Source organism: Galeopterus variegatus, unplaced genomic scaffold, assembly GCF_000696425.1.
Source record: "Galeopterus variegatus unplaced genomic scaffold, G_variegatus-3.0.2 Scaffold1188, whole genome shotgun sequence".
NCBI classification, from domain to species: Eukaryota; Metazoa; Chordata; class Mammalia; order Dermoptera; family Cynocephalidae; genus Galeopterus; species Galeopterus variegatus.
The window spans coordinates 66,562-80,743 of NW_007727299.1; the positions used below are offsets into that span (position 1 = coordinate 66,562).

The following is a 14,182-nucleotide window of genomic DNA, read 5'->3' on the forward strand; positions in this document are numbered from 1 at the left end:
CGCCGAGGGTTCGGATCCCACATACAGACCGGTTCCCGCTCACTGGCTGAGCGAGGGGCGGGCACAGCACCGAGGGTTGCGATCCCGTTGCCGTCCCGGTCCGGTACGGGCGCGACACTGAGGGTTGCAGTCCGTTGCCGGACACGAAAAAAGACAAAAAGGAAAAAAAAAATAGTTATTCAATAAAGATAATATTATTTTCATTTTGCATACGTGGAATTTAAACTCAGAGGAGTAGAGAAACTTGCCCAGGTTCACACATGTATTAAATGATGGGATATAGAGCTGAATCCAGGTCTATCTGACTGCAAAATTTGTATTCATTCTGTTTTACAATATTGCTTTATATTTGAGAGTATATGAAAGAACTTTCCAAAACGAGTTCTAAATGTGCTGCCAGTTTGGTAGTTAATTCAGTGTAGTGAGGTATTAATGTGTTTCTTCAGCTGAATATTAAATTCTTGAGATTTAGAGCAATACAATTGATCACTGGTGTATTTTTTTCCCTTTATTTATTTATTTTGACCGGTAAGGGTTTCGCAACCCTTGGCTTGGTGTCGTATGCACCACACTCAGCCAGTAAGCGCACTGGTCATCCCTATATAGGATCTGAACCCGCGGCCTCGGCGCTACCAGCACCGCACTCTCCTGAGTGAGCTACGGAGCCGGCACCTTCCCTTTATTTTTTAATTGCTCTTTTTTTTTTTTTTTCCTTTTTGTCTTTTTTCGTGACTGGCATCGGATCGCAACCCTCAGTGTTGCGCCCGTACCGGACCGGGATCGGCAACGGGATCACAACCCTCGGTGTTGCTCTCGCACCTCGCTCAGCCAGTAAGCGGCCGGTCTGTATGTGGGATCCGAACCCTCGGCGGGAGCGCCGCCGCGCTTCCCAAGCGGCGCACTGTAGCAGTGCGCCACCGGGCCGGCCCTTTAATTGCTCTTTTACTTGGATGTCTGTTCTTGTAACATGAGATATGCTTAAATTTCAGAAAAATAATTTTTTTTTTGTCCTTTTTGAGACCAGCCACACTGCGCTCAGCCAGTGAGTGCTGTGAGCGCACTGGTCATCCCTATATAGGATCCGAACCCACGGCGGGAGCGCTGCTGCGCTCCCAGTGCCGCACTCTCCCGAGTGTGCCACGGGCTCGGCCCCAGAAAAATAATTTTTAAGAAAATCTAGACTATTAAAGACTGTCCTAAAAATATATTGTCTTATTCAAAGGAGTGATTTTAATCACTATTACATTAAAAACTTATCATAATTTTTAGATATCAGTTTAGGAGTGAGTAGATGACAGTTTTGTGGATGTAGAGGAAAAAAATTTTTTTCTGCTCTCATACCACAATCAACAGAGAAGACTTCTGTGTCTGGTGGGGGGGTGCGGTTTCCCGTCACACTAAGCAGTCAGTCAGTTCTGCAGTGAATACTAGCTGGATGTCCTCTAATTCAGTTCAATTCTGACACTGTCTGCCTGGAGATAGCCTCAGATCACACAGTTGAGGACTTAGTCCCATGAGACTGAGCTCTATTTCCAATGCCAGTCACAAGCCTCAGGTTATTTTGCCTGTCCTTCTGACCAGTTGGCTATAAGTTGTGATTCCCTTGACCCCCTCCTTGGGTTTAATTAATATGCTAGAGCAGCTCACAGAACTCAGGGAAACACTTATTTATGTTTACCAATTATAAAGGATATTGCAAAGGATATAGATGAAGAGTGCATAGGGTGAGAAAAGGGCGCATAGCTTCCATGCCCTCTCCAGTGGCACCACCCTCCAGGAACCTCAACTTGTTCTGCTATCTGGAAACTTTCTAAATTCAGTCCTTTTGGGTTTTTATGGAGGCTTCATTATGTAGGCATGATTGACTAAATCATTGGCCATTGGTGATCAACTTAACCTTCAACTCCTCTCCCCTCCCCAGAGGCTGAGGGTAAAGCTGAAAGTCCCAATCCTCTAACACTGCCTTAGTCTTTCTGGTGACCAGCCTCCATCCCAGCTACCTGGGGGCTGCCAACCATTAGTCAACTTATTAGCATACAAAAAGACATCACTTTGGAGATTTTAAGGATTTTAGGAGTTGTATGCCAGGGCACTAGGATGAAAACCAAATATATATTTCACAATATCACAAGGAGTGTAAAGGTCTAGTTGCAATATATAAAAAAATGTTTGAGTACACAGTGTGGCACAGTAGAAAGAACTTGGGCTTTGAAATCAGATAGGTTAACTTTGACTCTGCCTTGACACTTTAAATCCCTGTGATATTACCTAATTTCTCTGGGGTTGCTCCATTTCTCATCTATAAGCTGAGAAAGATTCTGGGAATAATTCCTAACTCAGACATTTTTCTTAGTATATGATATGTAGTTAGTACCTGGTATCAGTCCATCTATCCATCTCTCCAACCATTCATTATCTTACAAATACTAAATATATAATGCTTGTCAGACCCAGCACCAAATCCGGTGAGTAAGATAGCAGTGCCCTGTTGGATTTTTACAGGGAAGATAGATAGTTAACAAAATGATTATAATAAAATATGACATGTATAGTAGGGAAGTAGTAGGTGATATTGAACACAATAGCAGGGAACCAAATCTATTCTGAGTGTCAAGGAAGGCTTCTTAGAGGAAATGATGTTTAACTTTGACATCTGAAGGACAAGTAGGACTTAGTAAGGACAAATAGACTGATTAAACATTTGTTGAACGAGAGGTGGGGGAAAGGCAGAGTATTAGCAGCAAAGATTCTGAAATAAGTGTATGGCACATTTGAGAAATAGTAGTGGAAGAGAGAGAAGGAGTATTTCTAGGTGCAGCTAAAGAGTTAGCCAGGGGGGTAAAATATGTTACAAAGGCCTTGTAAAATACATTAAGGGAGTTTGCATTTAATCCTAACTGTGATGAGAAGGCATTTTATCTTAATTAAGACTGTTGTCATCAAATTTATTTTTATATCACACTGACTTTAGTGCGGAAGATGGATTAGAGAGGAGCAGAATTGGAGATGGGGAGACTGGTTAGAGGTCTTAATAGCCACCTGGGTAAATGAGGAAGTTTGCTTTGACAAGGGTACTAACAGTAGAGTTGAAGAGAAGTGGGTGTGTTCAGGAAATATTTTGGAAGTAAAATGCGCAAGAACTAGTTCTTGATTGGATGTAGGGGGTGAAAGAAAGGATGAGTCAAAGATGACTCACAAGTCACTGAGAACTTTATTGCAAGCAGTTTTAGGAGAGAGGCAAGGGCAGAAACAGACATAAGTACAAAATGAAGACTGAGTGTTGTCAGCTTTCAGGAAGCCTAGATTGTGAAGATGACAGAGCAGTATTAGAGGGCAATAGCTGTAAGGACACATGTGGTCAAGGAAGGGGTGTGTTTGTGTGTGTGTGTGTGTGTGTGATGTTTCCTAGAAGAGGAGCCATTAAAAAGGAGAGAGTAGAGATACTCAAAATCGGAAGGTATCTGAAGAGGTCATAGGGATTGGATTCTGAGCGTTGCTGGAGAATGACAAGGAGGAGCATGTCTTTTATTGTTACCAAGAGACAAAGTAAGAAGTTAGGTAACAAGTTTATAGGTTTGGGTTTCAGTTTGCTGGTAAGTATTTAAGGGAATGTCCATATGATAGCTTTATGTATGCAACAGGATTGTCTGCAGATCAGTTGTTTAAGAAGAGTAAAGAAATTTTAAAATAGTGATGGTGAACAGTAGTACAAACTGACTAGGGAATAGTAAGATTGAGAAAAGCTAAGGGCACAGTTGAGGTGTGTGATCATGAGTTTACGTAAAGGCACTAGTTTGCACATTTGGTAGCCTGGGTAAAGACAAAGAATGCAAATATTTAATTGTTTAATTCACTGAGTTCATGGAGAGACAAAGGGACAGGAAAACTGAGGACATTGGCAAAAGAATGATGGAAGTGATAGATCATGAACTAAAACTGGAGAGAGAAGAAGTGGAGAAAACAAAAGGAGACTAATGGGTAAGTTAAAAGTAAAGGGGGTAAGCTGGTCTTGAGCAGGTCAGCAAACTTCTCCTGTAAAGGACCAGATAGTAAATATTTTGAGCTTTTCAGGCTACGTCTTCTCTGTCACAGCTATTCAACTCTGCCATGCAACATGGAACCCCAGTCATAACATGAAACCATCCATAGACAGTACATAAATTAATGATCATGTCTGGGTTCCAATAAAATGTTATTTATAAAAACGGGTGACAGGCTGGATTTGACCTGTAGGCAGTAGTTTGCTGGCCCCTGGTCTGGAAGTCCCAGCTAAATCAGAGAACTAGTGAATTGGGAGTAATTGAGCCTGATATATATGCTCAGAGAGTGAGTTTCCATCTGTGACAGTTCTTCATAATGACAAGGTCTAAGGTATGACAGATAGGGTGGTGGTTGTGGAGCAAAAATTTAACACTCACATGAATACTGACTTCACTGAGGATGAAGTAGAAGTGTGGTTGCAGAGGAATCATGTGAGCCAGGTTTGGAGGGTTATCTAGGGATTTAAAGATGACAGTGTTAAGAACAGTGAGTAGGAGACTGTAGAAGGTTTTGTACCCAAATAGTATAAACCTTAAAGAAGCAGAGATTTTGTCATTCTTTGTTCTGTTCATTTACTGTATTTTCATAAAACTGATAATCCAGACATTTTCTAAAACGTTTTCCACAAAAATTTATTTTTCCCCTCTGATTTTTCTTTTTTCTGTTTTTTTCCACTTTCAGACCTTCATATTTCTGCCTAAGGAGAATATTATCTTAGGCTGTGTTAAAATCTATTTACCTTCGATATTTTGGTTTCTCCTATTTAATATTACAAATGAGATAGTTATTGAAAATTGGATGTTTTTGTGCAGAATGACAAATTCTGCCTTTTAATTGAGATGTTTATATAATTTACATTTAATGTGATTATCGATATGGTTAGGTTTAACTCTACCACCTTTGCTATTTGTTTTCTATTTGTTCAATCTGTTCTTTGTTCCTTTTTTCCTTTATAAGCCTTCTTTTGGATTAATTAAGTATTTTTAATGATTCTATTTTATCTCTTGCTAACTTATTAGCAATAACTGTTATTTCAGTGGTTGCTTTAAGATTTATAGAATACATCTTTAACTTATTACAGTCTATCTTGAAGTGACAGTATACCACTTTACGGATAGTGTGAGAACCTTTTAACACTGCCTCTATTTCTCCTCTTCAAGTCTTTGTGCTATTGTTATCCTGCAAGGGTACTTCAAAAAGTTTATGAAAAAATAAAATTAAAAGATAACGCAAATCTTTCCATGAACTTTATGAAGTACCCTCATATTTTACTTTTATTGTACTTCTGTATGTGTTATAAACCACACACTATATTGTTAATTATTTTTGATTTGAGTCTGGCCAGCTAGCTTAGTTGGTTAGAGCACAGACTTACAATACTGAAGTCGTGGGTTCAGATCCCTGGACTGGACAGCTGCTGGAAAGAAAAGAAAAAAAAAAAAAATCCATGCATATTTTTTTTTGTTTCAACAGTCAATTCTCTTTTAAAGAGATTTAAAAAATAATAATATGAAAAAATATTTCCTGTGCTTATCATTCCTTTGTGAAGGTGTGTATTTCCATCTGGTATTATTTTCCTTCTGCTTTAAAGACTTCTTCTACCGTATTGGATAATATGGACTGCTGCTAATGAATTCTTTCATTCAGTTTTTGTACATCTGAAAAAGTCTTTATTTTGCTCAGTGGCATTGTTTCTGATGAGATACCTGCTGTCATCCTTCCCTTTGTTCCTCTGTATAATATGTGTGACCTTTTTCCTCTGGCTACTTTTAAGATTTTTCTCTTTGTCATTGGTTCTAAACAATTTTATTATGATGTGCCTTGGTGTAGTTACCTCTCCTGCAGTTTTTCTTATGCTTGGGATTTGTTGAGTTTCTTGGGTCTTTGGGTTTATAGTTTTCATGAAATTTGGAACTTGTCAGCTATTATTTTTTCATGTATTGTTTTTATTGCCTGTCTTATGCTATATCTGGAAACTGGGACAATCATAAGGCTCACCTGTTTGCTTCTCTTCTGGTAGGGATCACTGTCCTTTGTTGTCTGATGTCTAGTGTTTTGAAACCATTGTTTTATCTACTTGTTTTGTGATTGTTTTAAGCAGGAGGTTAAAAGAGTCCCTATGACTTCAATTTGACAGGAAGTGGCAATGAAATACTTCTAATGTTACCAGGAAATTTAGCTATTATCCGCTTTAAAATCCTCACTTTTGTATAATGTCATTTTTTGAACTTGATAAAGCAAGGATGAATCTGATAGTTAATCACTACTTACTAATTTGAATTTTTTTTTTTTTACTTCAAATGTTTCTCAGGGAGTCAGAGTTCATCTGACTACACTTTTTTCTGAAGAAGGTGGAGGTGCATCCTTATTTGATTTGTCTTAATTTATTTTTTATTAAGGTATAATTTACATTTAATAAAATGTACAGTTTTGTGTTTTCACAAACACTATAATCTTGTAACTACTACCCTATGTAGTCAACCTCTCCCCTCCTACTCTAATCTCTTGGAAGCCACTAATCTCTTTTCCATATCCATAGTTTTGTTTTTTCCAGAAAATCATATGAATTCCAGAATCTTACAGAATATAGCCTTTTGGTTCTGACCTATCTCACTTAGCATAATGCATTTGAGGTTCATCCATATTGGTGTATCCGTAGACGATTCCTTGTTCTTGTCGAGTAGTGTTCCATTGAATTGATGAACATAATGTTCCATATGAAGTGATGTAACATCACTAGCTGCCGAGGTAGGCAGAGGCAGTCGAATATATCTGAGGATGGCATAGGAAGGATTTAGACCTATTCTGATTGGAGTTTAAGTGACCTCAAAACTTCTTTTCACATCCGAGATTTTTAAAGTCTTGAATGCCAGTGTAAATGTTCTTACTTGGCAAGTACAGGTTACTCACTTGACTTAAGAAGGGGATTTCTTGGAACACAGAATGTTATATACCCAGTTCCTGTATTTGTGGGTCAGTAGAAAAAAGATGTATTGCTTTTCCTTAGTACTGGGACATTGTTTTTGCCTTCTTTTTTTTTTTTTTAAGTATACCCCCTTTGAAATTATCGCCAAATAATATTCCTTTTGGAGTTAATTTAATTCCCCTCATTTTCTTCTTCCCACCCCTAACTCCAGTCTACTCTGCTGCTATTTCTTTGCTATATCACCTAATTTGGCCCAGTTATTTTAGAGTTATTTTAGGAGAAAAACAAACATGCAAGATCTAATTCTTATTTTTTTCACATATTTTTCCAGTTTTCTATCATTGTAGCGACAGCATGTGGAGGAAAATGCTGGGGCTCTGGAAGAAGCAGACAGGATTCCAACACTTAGAGCTATGTTTCTAACTAAGAAACCTGAAAATTATCTTAAAACTCAGCTATCTTATCTTTAAAAAGGAGCTAAACACCTATCATTTGAGGTTGTCTGGAACACAGTAAACACATAGTAAATGATTAATTTCTAATATCTATCACAAAACAAATTTTCCCAGTCCCTCTTATATCTCCACTTGAATAAGATCCTTTAAAGATCTGCAGTTTATTATAGTTTGATCAAGGGCTGATAAGAAGTATGAACTTTTTCGTATTGTTACAAGAAAGCTCTTTTTATTTTACTACCTTCTTGAAAGGATTCAGCTTTTACCTAATGATGAATTTAAGCTTTAAAAGGCTTAGGAGGTTTTCGTTCAAAGAATCTCATTAAAAGAATATATGAAGTTTTTATTTAATAGCTCATGAAGGAAACATTTGTATTGAGATTATTTCTTATATATCTGCTCTTTACCAAACTGGTTTTTCTGCCATCATTTCTGGGTCTTTTCTTTGAGTTCTGATGTGTTACTTTATAGTGCTTTTATTTGGCTCATATTGTGTGACTTGACTGGATAGGTTTTTGTCCTGGAGGAAAATTCTCAGGCTAGCCAACGATAGGGAAAATGTCTTTATTTTAGTTCCGCTACTCTAAAGGGAATCCGGGAGCAATGATTAATTTATATTAGAGTTTTGTTATGGAAATTAGAGTTAAAAACAAAATTTACTTTCTCCTAAAACATACCTTACGGCTGTAGTTTCAAATATTATTAATTTTGTAAATGTTTATTGGGCATTTTTTATGAATTGGGATACCCTCTAATATGTAAAGCAAGTCAGCTTTGGTATGCTTTAATATTTTTCAGATGAAGGTAATGAAACAGAGGTGCAGCCACAACAAAACAGCCAATTAATGTGGAAACAAGGTCGACAACTACTCAGACAGTAAGTATCCCAAGGTCAACTAATAAATGGTTGAAGATGAGAAACATTATGAGATTATTTTTATTTTCTACTTTCAATTCAACAAGATAATTTTATCTTTTGTATAATTACCCTATTGCTCTGAAAAAGCTTAATTGAATTACTATTCCTTTTTTCATATTAAATACTTTTTCCCTCTGGTGGATTTACGTAGTTAAAGGAATTTTATACCCTTAAAGTTTTCTTTTCATTGCACATTTTATGCATGAATATACATATGTTTTAATGTAAGTCCAGTTAGTGTTTACATGTAATTTTGTGTTATGCTTTTAAACTTTTTATTTTAAATAGATTGAAGAACTTTTTGAATTCCTCAAATTTGCAAACATTGCCTAATGTATACTTCCTCTTATAAAATGAGTATTTGAGACTATAAAGAGGAAACAAAGCTGGGCTGAGGTTCTCATGTCAGGTGGTGGTATAGACTCATTCACCAGCTCAGTGCCTGGTCCTTGCATACCACCTTTGACACTGGCATTCATATTTGTGCCTCATACTATGAAATTTGCTACCTCTTTTGGACCTTTGGGGTTGCTTGTGAGTAGTGTAAACCTAAGGTTTCCAAAGTGGGTGCATGCCAGCCATTCCTTTTGACTATGGGAAGAGAATGTTAAAATGTCTTCTCATATCTATTTTTTATTTAGACAAAGCTAGAAGAAAACGAGACTTTACTTATATTTCATAAGTGGATATTCACTAGTACCCTTAGTTTGGTCTTAAATAGGACTTACACATTTTCTTTTTTTAAATAGATGTGTTCTTAAAAATGCTGATTTTTTTTTTTTTTTAAATGAGATGTGGTTTCATAATGAGCCATACAAGAGGTATTTCAAAAACTTCAAAAGACCCATAATCTGCCCCTCAAAGTAAAGGTAACATTTTATTAGTGTATGAAGAAATAACTATTTAGTGAAACCAACTTATCTATGGCAAGAGCAGTTTTGAAACAGATATTTGTAATGTCATTTTGTTGCCAGAATGAGTTGTGTATCAAATATTATTTGTTAAAAATAGAAAAACGTAGCACCCTTGTAGTAGTTTACAAGAAGAACTAATTAAATTCAATAAAGTTGGAATTTTATTATTCAAATTTTAATCAAGACTGTTCTATAAATATTGGATGGGATTGAAAATGAGCATCTTGATTTGACAAGATACATTTATTCCATTTGATCACATCTTTGTGAGCTATATCTTTCAACTAAAAAATTTTTAAAATCTTGAAATAAACTGAACTTAAACTTTATCTTGTCAACCTTTGTTTTCTTCCTTCATCTAGTAGACTCGATGCCTACTTATAAGTTAATGCCTAACATTTGTTTATCATGTTTATGAATGGCATTTGCCTTTTTCATGATCCTGCCACTGCCACTTTTGGTCTTTTTTGGTCACCTTTGGGGTTAATAGGTACTGAGTGCTTTTTGTATGCAAGGTGCAGTATTAGATGTGTCTGGTTTTGTTTGTTTGTGTTTTGTTTTGTTTTTGGTGGCTGGTCAGTATGGGGATCTGAACCCTTGACCTTGCTGTTATAACACTTTGCTCTGACCAATTGAGCTGACTGGCCAGCCCTAGTGTGTCTGTTTTGGTGAAAAGAAAACTGAGGTTCAGGAGAATTAAAGTTATGAGCAAGTAAGTGGCAGAAATGGGCCTAGGACCCAGATCTAATTCTTAATACAAAGCCTGTGTCCTGTTTTCTATGCTGCTGCATCTCTGCGACACACACCCCCCACATCCCACAATTTAATTGCGGTCTATTTTTATTTTAGAATTGTCTCAGGATAATCTTTGTCTTTTAGTATTTTGAATAGAGGCTTCTCTTTTGTATAATTGACTCTCAGGCAAATACTGTCTTGTATGTCATGGAGGAAATTATATATGCTAGAAACATTCTTTCTAGCAGTTGATCTCAATTGATCCATGACAATTTACATTAGAAATGTAAAAAACTCCTGGAATCACTATTATAAAACAGTAATTTGGTAGAGTCTGAGAGTGAGCTTGCTCTAATTCTCCCTACAGGAAAGAATGTGCTGTTAGATATATTAAGGAACAGCTTCTTCTTATGATAAATGTAATGAATGGTGTATAGTTCTTTGATTTTCCTCAGTGACTGTAGAGCCTGGTACTGCAAGAGACAGCTCCATCTGCAGCTGGAAGGTTATTTAACAAATGTTTCTTGCATAGTACTGCACTGTTCAGTCTTATGCAGGCAATGAATTTAAAGAAATATTTTTATTTGCACATTAAATTATACTTGTAGAAAACTGATTCCAGTATGACTGAATTGTAAGGATCCTCTTCACACAGGTATCTACAGGAGGTGGGTTACACGGATACCATTCTAGACGTGAAATCTAAACGAGTGAGAGCTTTGTTGGGTTTTTCAAGTGATGTCACTGACAGGGAAGATGACAAAAATCAGGACTCAGTTATAAATGGCACAGAGGCTGAAGTTAAAGAGACAGCAATGATTGGGTAAGTATTTTGTCTGGAAAGTGTTTTAGCTTTAATTTTAGTTCTTATTAAGTATTTTTTGGTTTTATGGATGTTACTTGTACTTTTAGATAGTGATGTAGAAATAATTTAATTATAATTAAGTTTAATAAAATTTTTGAATTTCATTTGGTTAGAAGGCAAACAGGGATTGGAGTTATTTATGATTTTAATTCAAGGATATAATTTTTTATTTAGGACATTTTTATTTGCTTGAAATTTATATATTTAATATAGATTTTAATATCTTGATGCTCAGTCACTTACTATTAGAAATTCATAAAAGATCTTATTTGGAAATTTAGTACAAATCTCTAAGAATGAAATTTCATTATTGGTGACCCAGAAATCATAAAAATACCTCAAATTCTTTAGAAGTAAACCTTTTCTTAACCATTTTTGTTTAATAATGCTGTAACTCATCTTTCCTTTGATATAAAATATCCATTTTAATTATATTTTAATAGAATAAGTGTGAAAAATTCAGTAGCTGTTTGAAATATTTTGTTTTTCTTTTTGGATCATGTACCCTCCAATTACATATAATTCTACTTAAAGTGAACATAAACAGTTCAATAAGGAGATTCTTCTTTATTGGAAAAAATTTGCCGTGATTCTTAATTGAGTAAAAAAGCCAAAGATTCTTTGAATGTCTAGGTACAATATTTTTTTATTATAATACATGCTTAGCCTGAAAGAATGGTTTTAGTTGAACTCTGTAAATTTACTAGTGAGAACATAGTTCCTGTTATTTGGAATATAAACCAAAATTATGGGATTAAGTAAAGGTTCAAAGTAGGACTTTTAAAACAAATGTCATTGGAGGCTTCTTAAATGTATTCAGTAATAACTAACAATACATTATTTAGCAATGTAAGGTTTAGATTGTTTCTCTGTGTAAACATAGACTGTGTGGGCATTAGTCCTGGTTGAATTTTTTATCTTATGGATTGTCTTAAATTGTTAAGTTAACTTAGATAATATGAATATTTTTAGGCACTATAATGCACACTTTAAAAACCTTCAGTAAAGACCTTCAGAAAAGACCACTCTGTTGTGTGTTTTGGCTTTGACCTGTCTTTTGAAACTGACAAGGATATTATTCTGAATTTGTCAGATTTCTTTAGGGATAGAGAATTGAGGGGGGTGGGAACCAAAAACACAGCTCTCAGCAGATTTAAATCTTAAGTGGATTTAAGATGTACCTGTTTTGAAAATTTTGTCAATAGTTGTGGCAGCAGTTTTTCAGGAAGATGCCTTCTTATCTAAAACATTTCCTAATGAACTGGAGAGAAATCATTCTGTTCTGGCCATTAGGAAACAATTTATTAAATTTATTTTAAGGGAACTAAAATCAAGTCTTATATATTCGAAAATTTAGTCATTTCTAAAAAATTAATGATTTATCCATCAACAGGATCAAGTCTTGTAGTAATGTTAATTTGACTAATATATTGTTCTTAGTAACTTTATGTGGACATTTGCTCTTTTCACCTCTTTAGTTGTTCAGGAGAAATACAAGATTGCATCAGAGAAAAATGACATATTTCCTACTTATTTTCTTAGAATTGGAAATTTATATAAGAGGTCAAAGGAAGAGTGGCAGAGAGGAGAAGAATAGAGAAAAATGGAGGCAGGGATAATAAGAAAAATATTTTTTAAAAAGTGTAGTAAGATTGACAGAAGGATCAAAATAATATTGAATCAGGAGGAGGGGGAGTTTTTTACATAAGATTACCACTAATCTAAGTAGTATGATTGCAAAATACTTTCAAAAGAGTAGCCACGTCCTATATTGCTTTTTCAGTTAATCCGTGGGAATGTAATACATAAGAATCAATTGGGAATGTAATAGATAAGAATCAATGTAGATCATAATATGATTTGGGGATCATAGTTACAATATAAACAAAGTTAGTGCAACATATGGGTTAATTCTTAGGCTGATGTTAAAAAGATTAACTGAGCAGGATGTGTATGTTTTAAACCAGAAAATCTGAGTTAACAGATTCCACCTCCGTTCTGGATAATTTCAAATTCCTTGAAAGTGCAGCTGCAGATTTCAGTGATGAAGATGAAGACGATGACATTGATGGAAGAGAGAAAAGCGTCATTGATACTTCAACAGTGAGTTAGATAACACAGATAATATAAACGCTTTTAGGGACTATCATGCATACTTTAAAAATAATCCATATTTTCAGTCTAACCATGTAACATTTTTCCCCATGAATTTGGGGAAATTTAAGCTAAAAGAGTTTTTAGTTTTGATTTAGAATTAAAGAGAGTTTTTAGTATATCAGCTTTCTTTTAAAAGTCCTCACTCTTTGACTTTTTGTTAATTCATTAAACATGAGAACATTTTTGTAGTATTGGTGAATATAGCAAATGTGTATGATAATAATGCAGAGTTATTGGTCACTGTAAGACACATCGTGGTGCCTGATGGCAACTAGCGCCAGCTCTAATTGATGCAGTTTTTCTTTCAGTCAGGGTTGCTTTGGTAGAGAAGTGCTACAGATTTCTGGAATTCTTCTATTAGATTTCTTCAACATTGTTTAGGGTTCTTCTGCAGTTTTGTTTAGACCTTTATACGTTTAATGACTTTCCTGTAGCAGTTTCCTGGAATAATAGTTGTCGCTAAATTGCTGCTTCTTCCTTCTCTTCCCTTCTCCATTTTCTTACATCCATCCATCTCTCTCCCTTTTCCTTCTCCCTCCTTTTCTTTCTCTTCAATTTTCCCCTCTTCTTCTCCCTTGTGTCTCTTCTTCCTTCTTTTCCCCTCTTCCTCCTCCTCCTTTTTTAAAGTAAGAGATGAAAACATGCTTTGCTTTTGTCTAGGAAAATGTTTGTATTTCCACTTTCCTATTTGTTTAAGAATGGGAGGAGGAAAGTAAAGCAATAAAAAACAAACTGGACCTAGAGTTGACAGGCTTGGGTTTAAGTCCCAGTTCTGCCAGTAATTGTGCTTCGTAATGCTTTAGGCCTAGTTTGTTAGTTTGTAAAATGGGAATTATAATAAATGTCTTATGCCTGGAGGATTTTGTAAAGAACAAAAGAGATACTATATATGAAAATAAACCTAATAGAGTATACCTTCTCTGTTTTTTATACCCTCTGCTACCTGGGCTCTATCAAAGACTCTCAAATTATTATTGCCAGATTATTATTTCCCTGGGCTGCTATTCAGTAGTAGTTGCTAATACAGCCTTGCCATAGATATTATTTGAACTTCAGGTAGTCACCCCAAATTTTTCTTATTTAACCAGCACATATCTTAATTTACTGTAGGAAAAGAAAAACCCTAAACTTGTGACACTTTTTCTCTGACCTGACCATCTAGAAATTAAC

The 14,182-nt window shown here is 35.4% G+C and overlaps 1 protein-coding gene across 1 annotated transcript in view; it reads left to right on the forward strand.

Moving 5' to 3' along the window:
- The window catches only part of STRN (striatin, calmodulin binding protein), a 114,405-nt gene that overhangs the window by 46,402 nt on the left and 53,821 nt on the right, over nt 1-14,182 (forward strand). Inside the window, exons 4-6 of the mRNA XM_008575440.1 lie at nt 8,221-8,299; nt 10,646-10,813; nt 12,823-12,958. Of these exons, the coding sequence (XP_008573662.1) occupies nt 8,221-8,299; nt 10,646-10,813; nt 12,823-12,958 (383 nt within the window). The remainder of the gene's footprint in view (nt 1-8,220; nt 8,300-10,645; nt 10,814-12,822; nt 12,959-14,182) is intronic.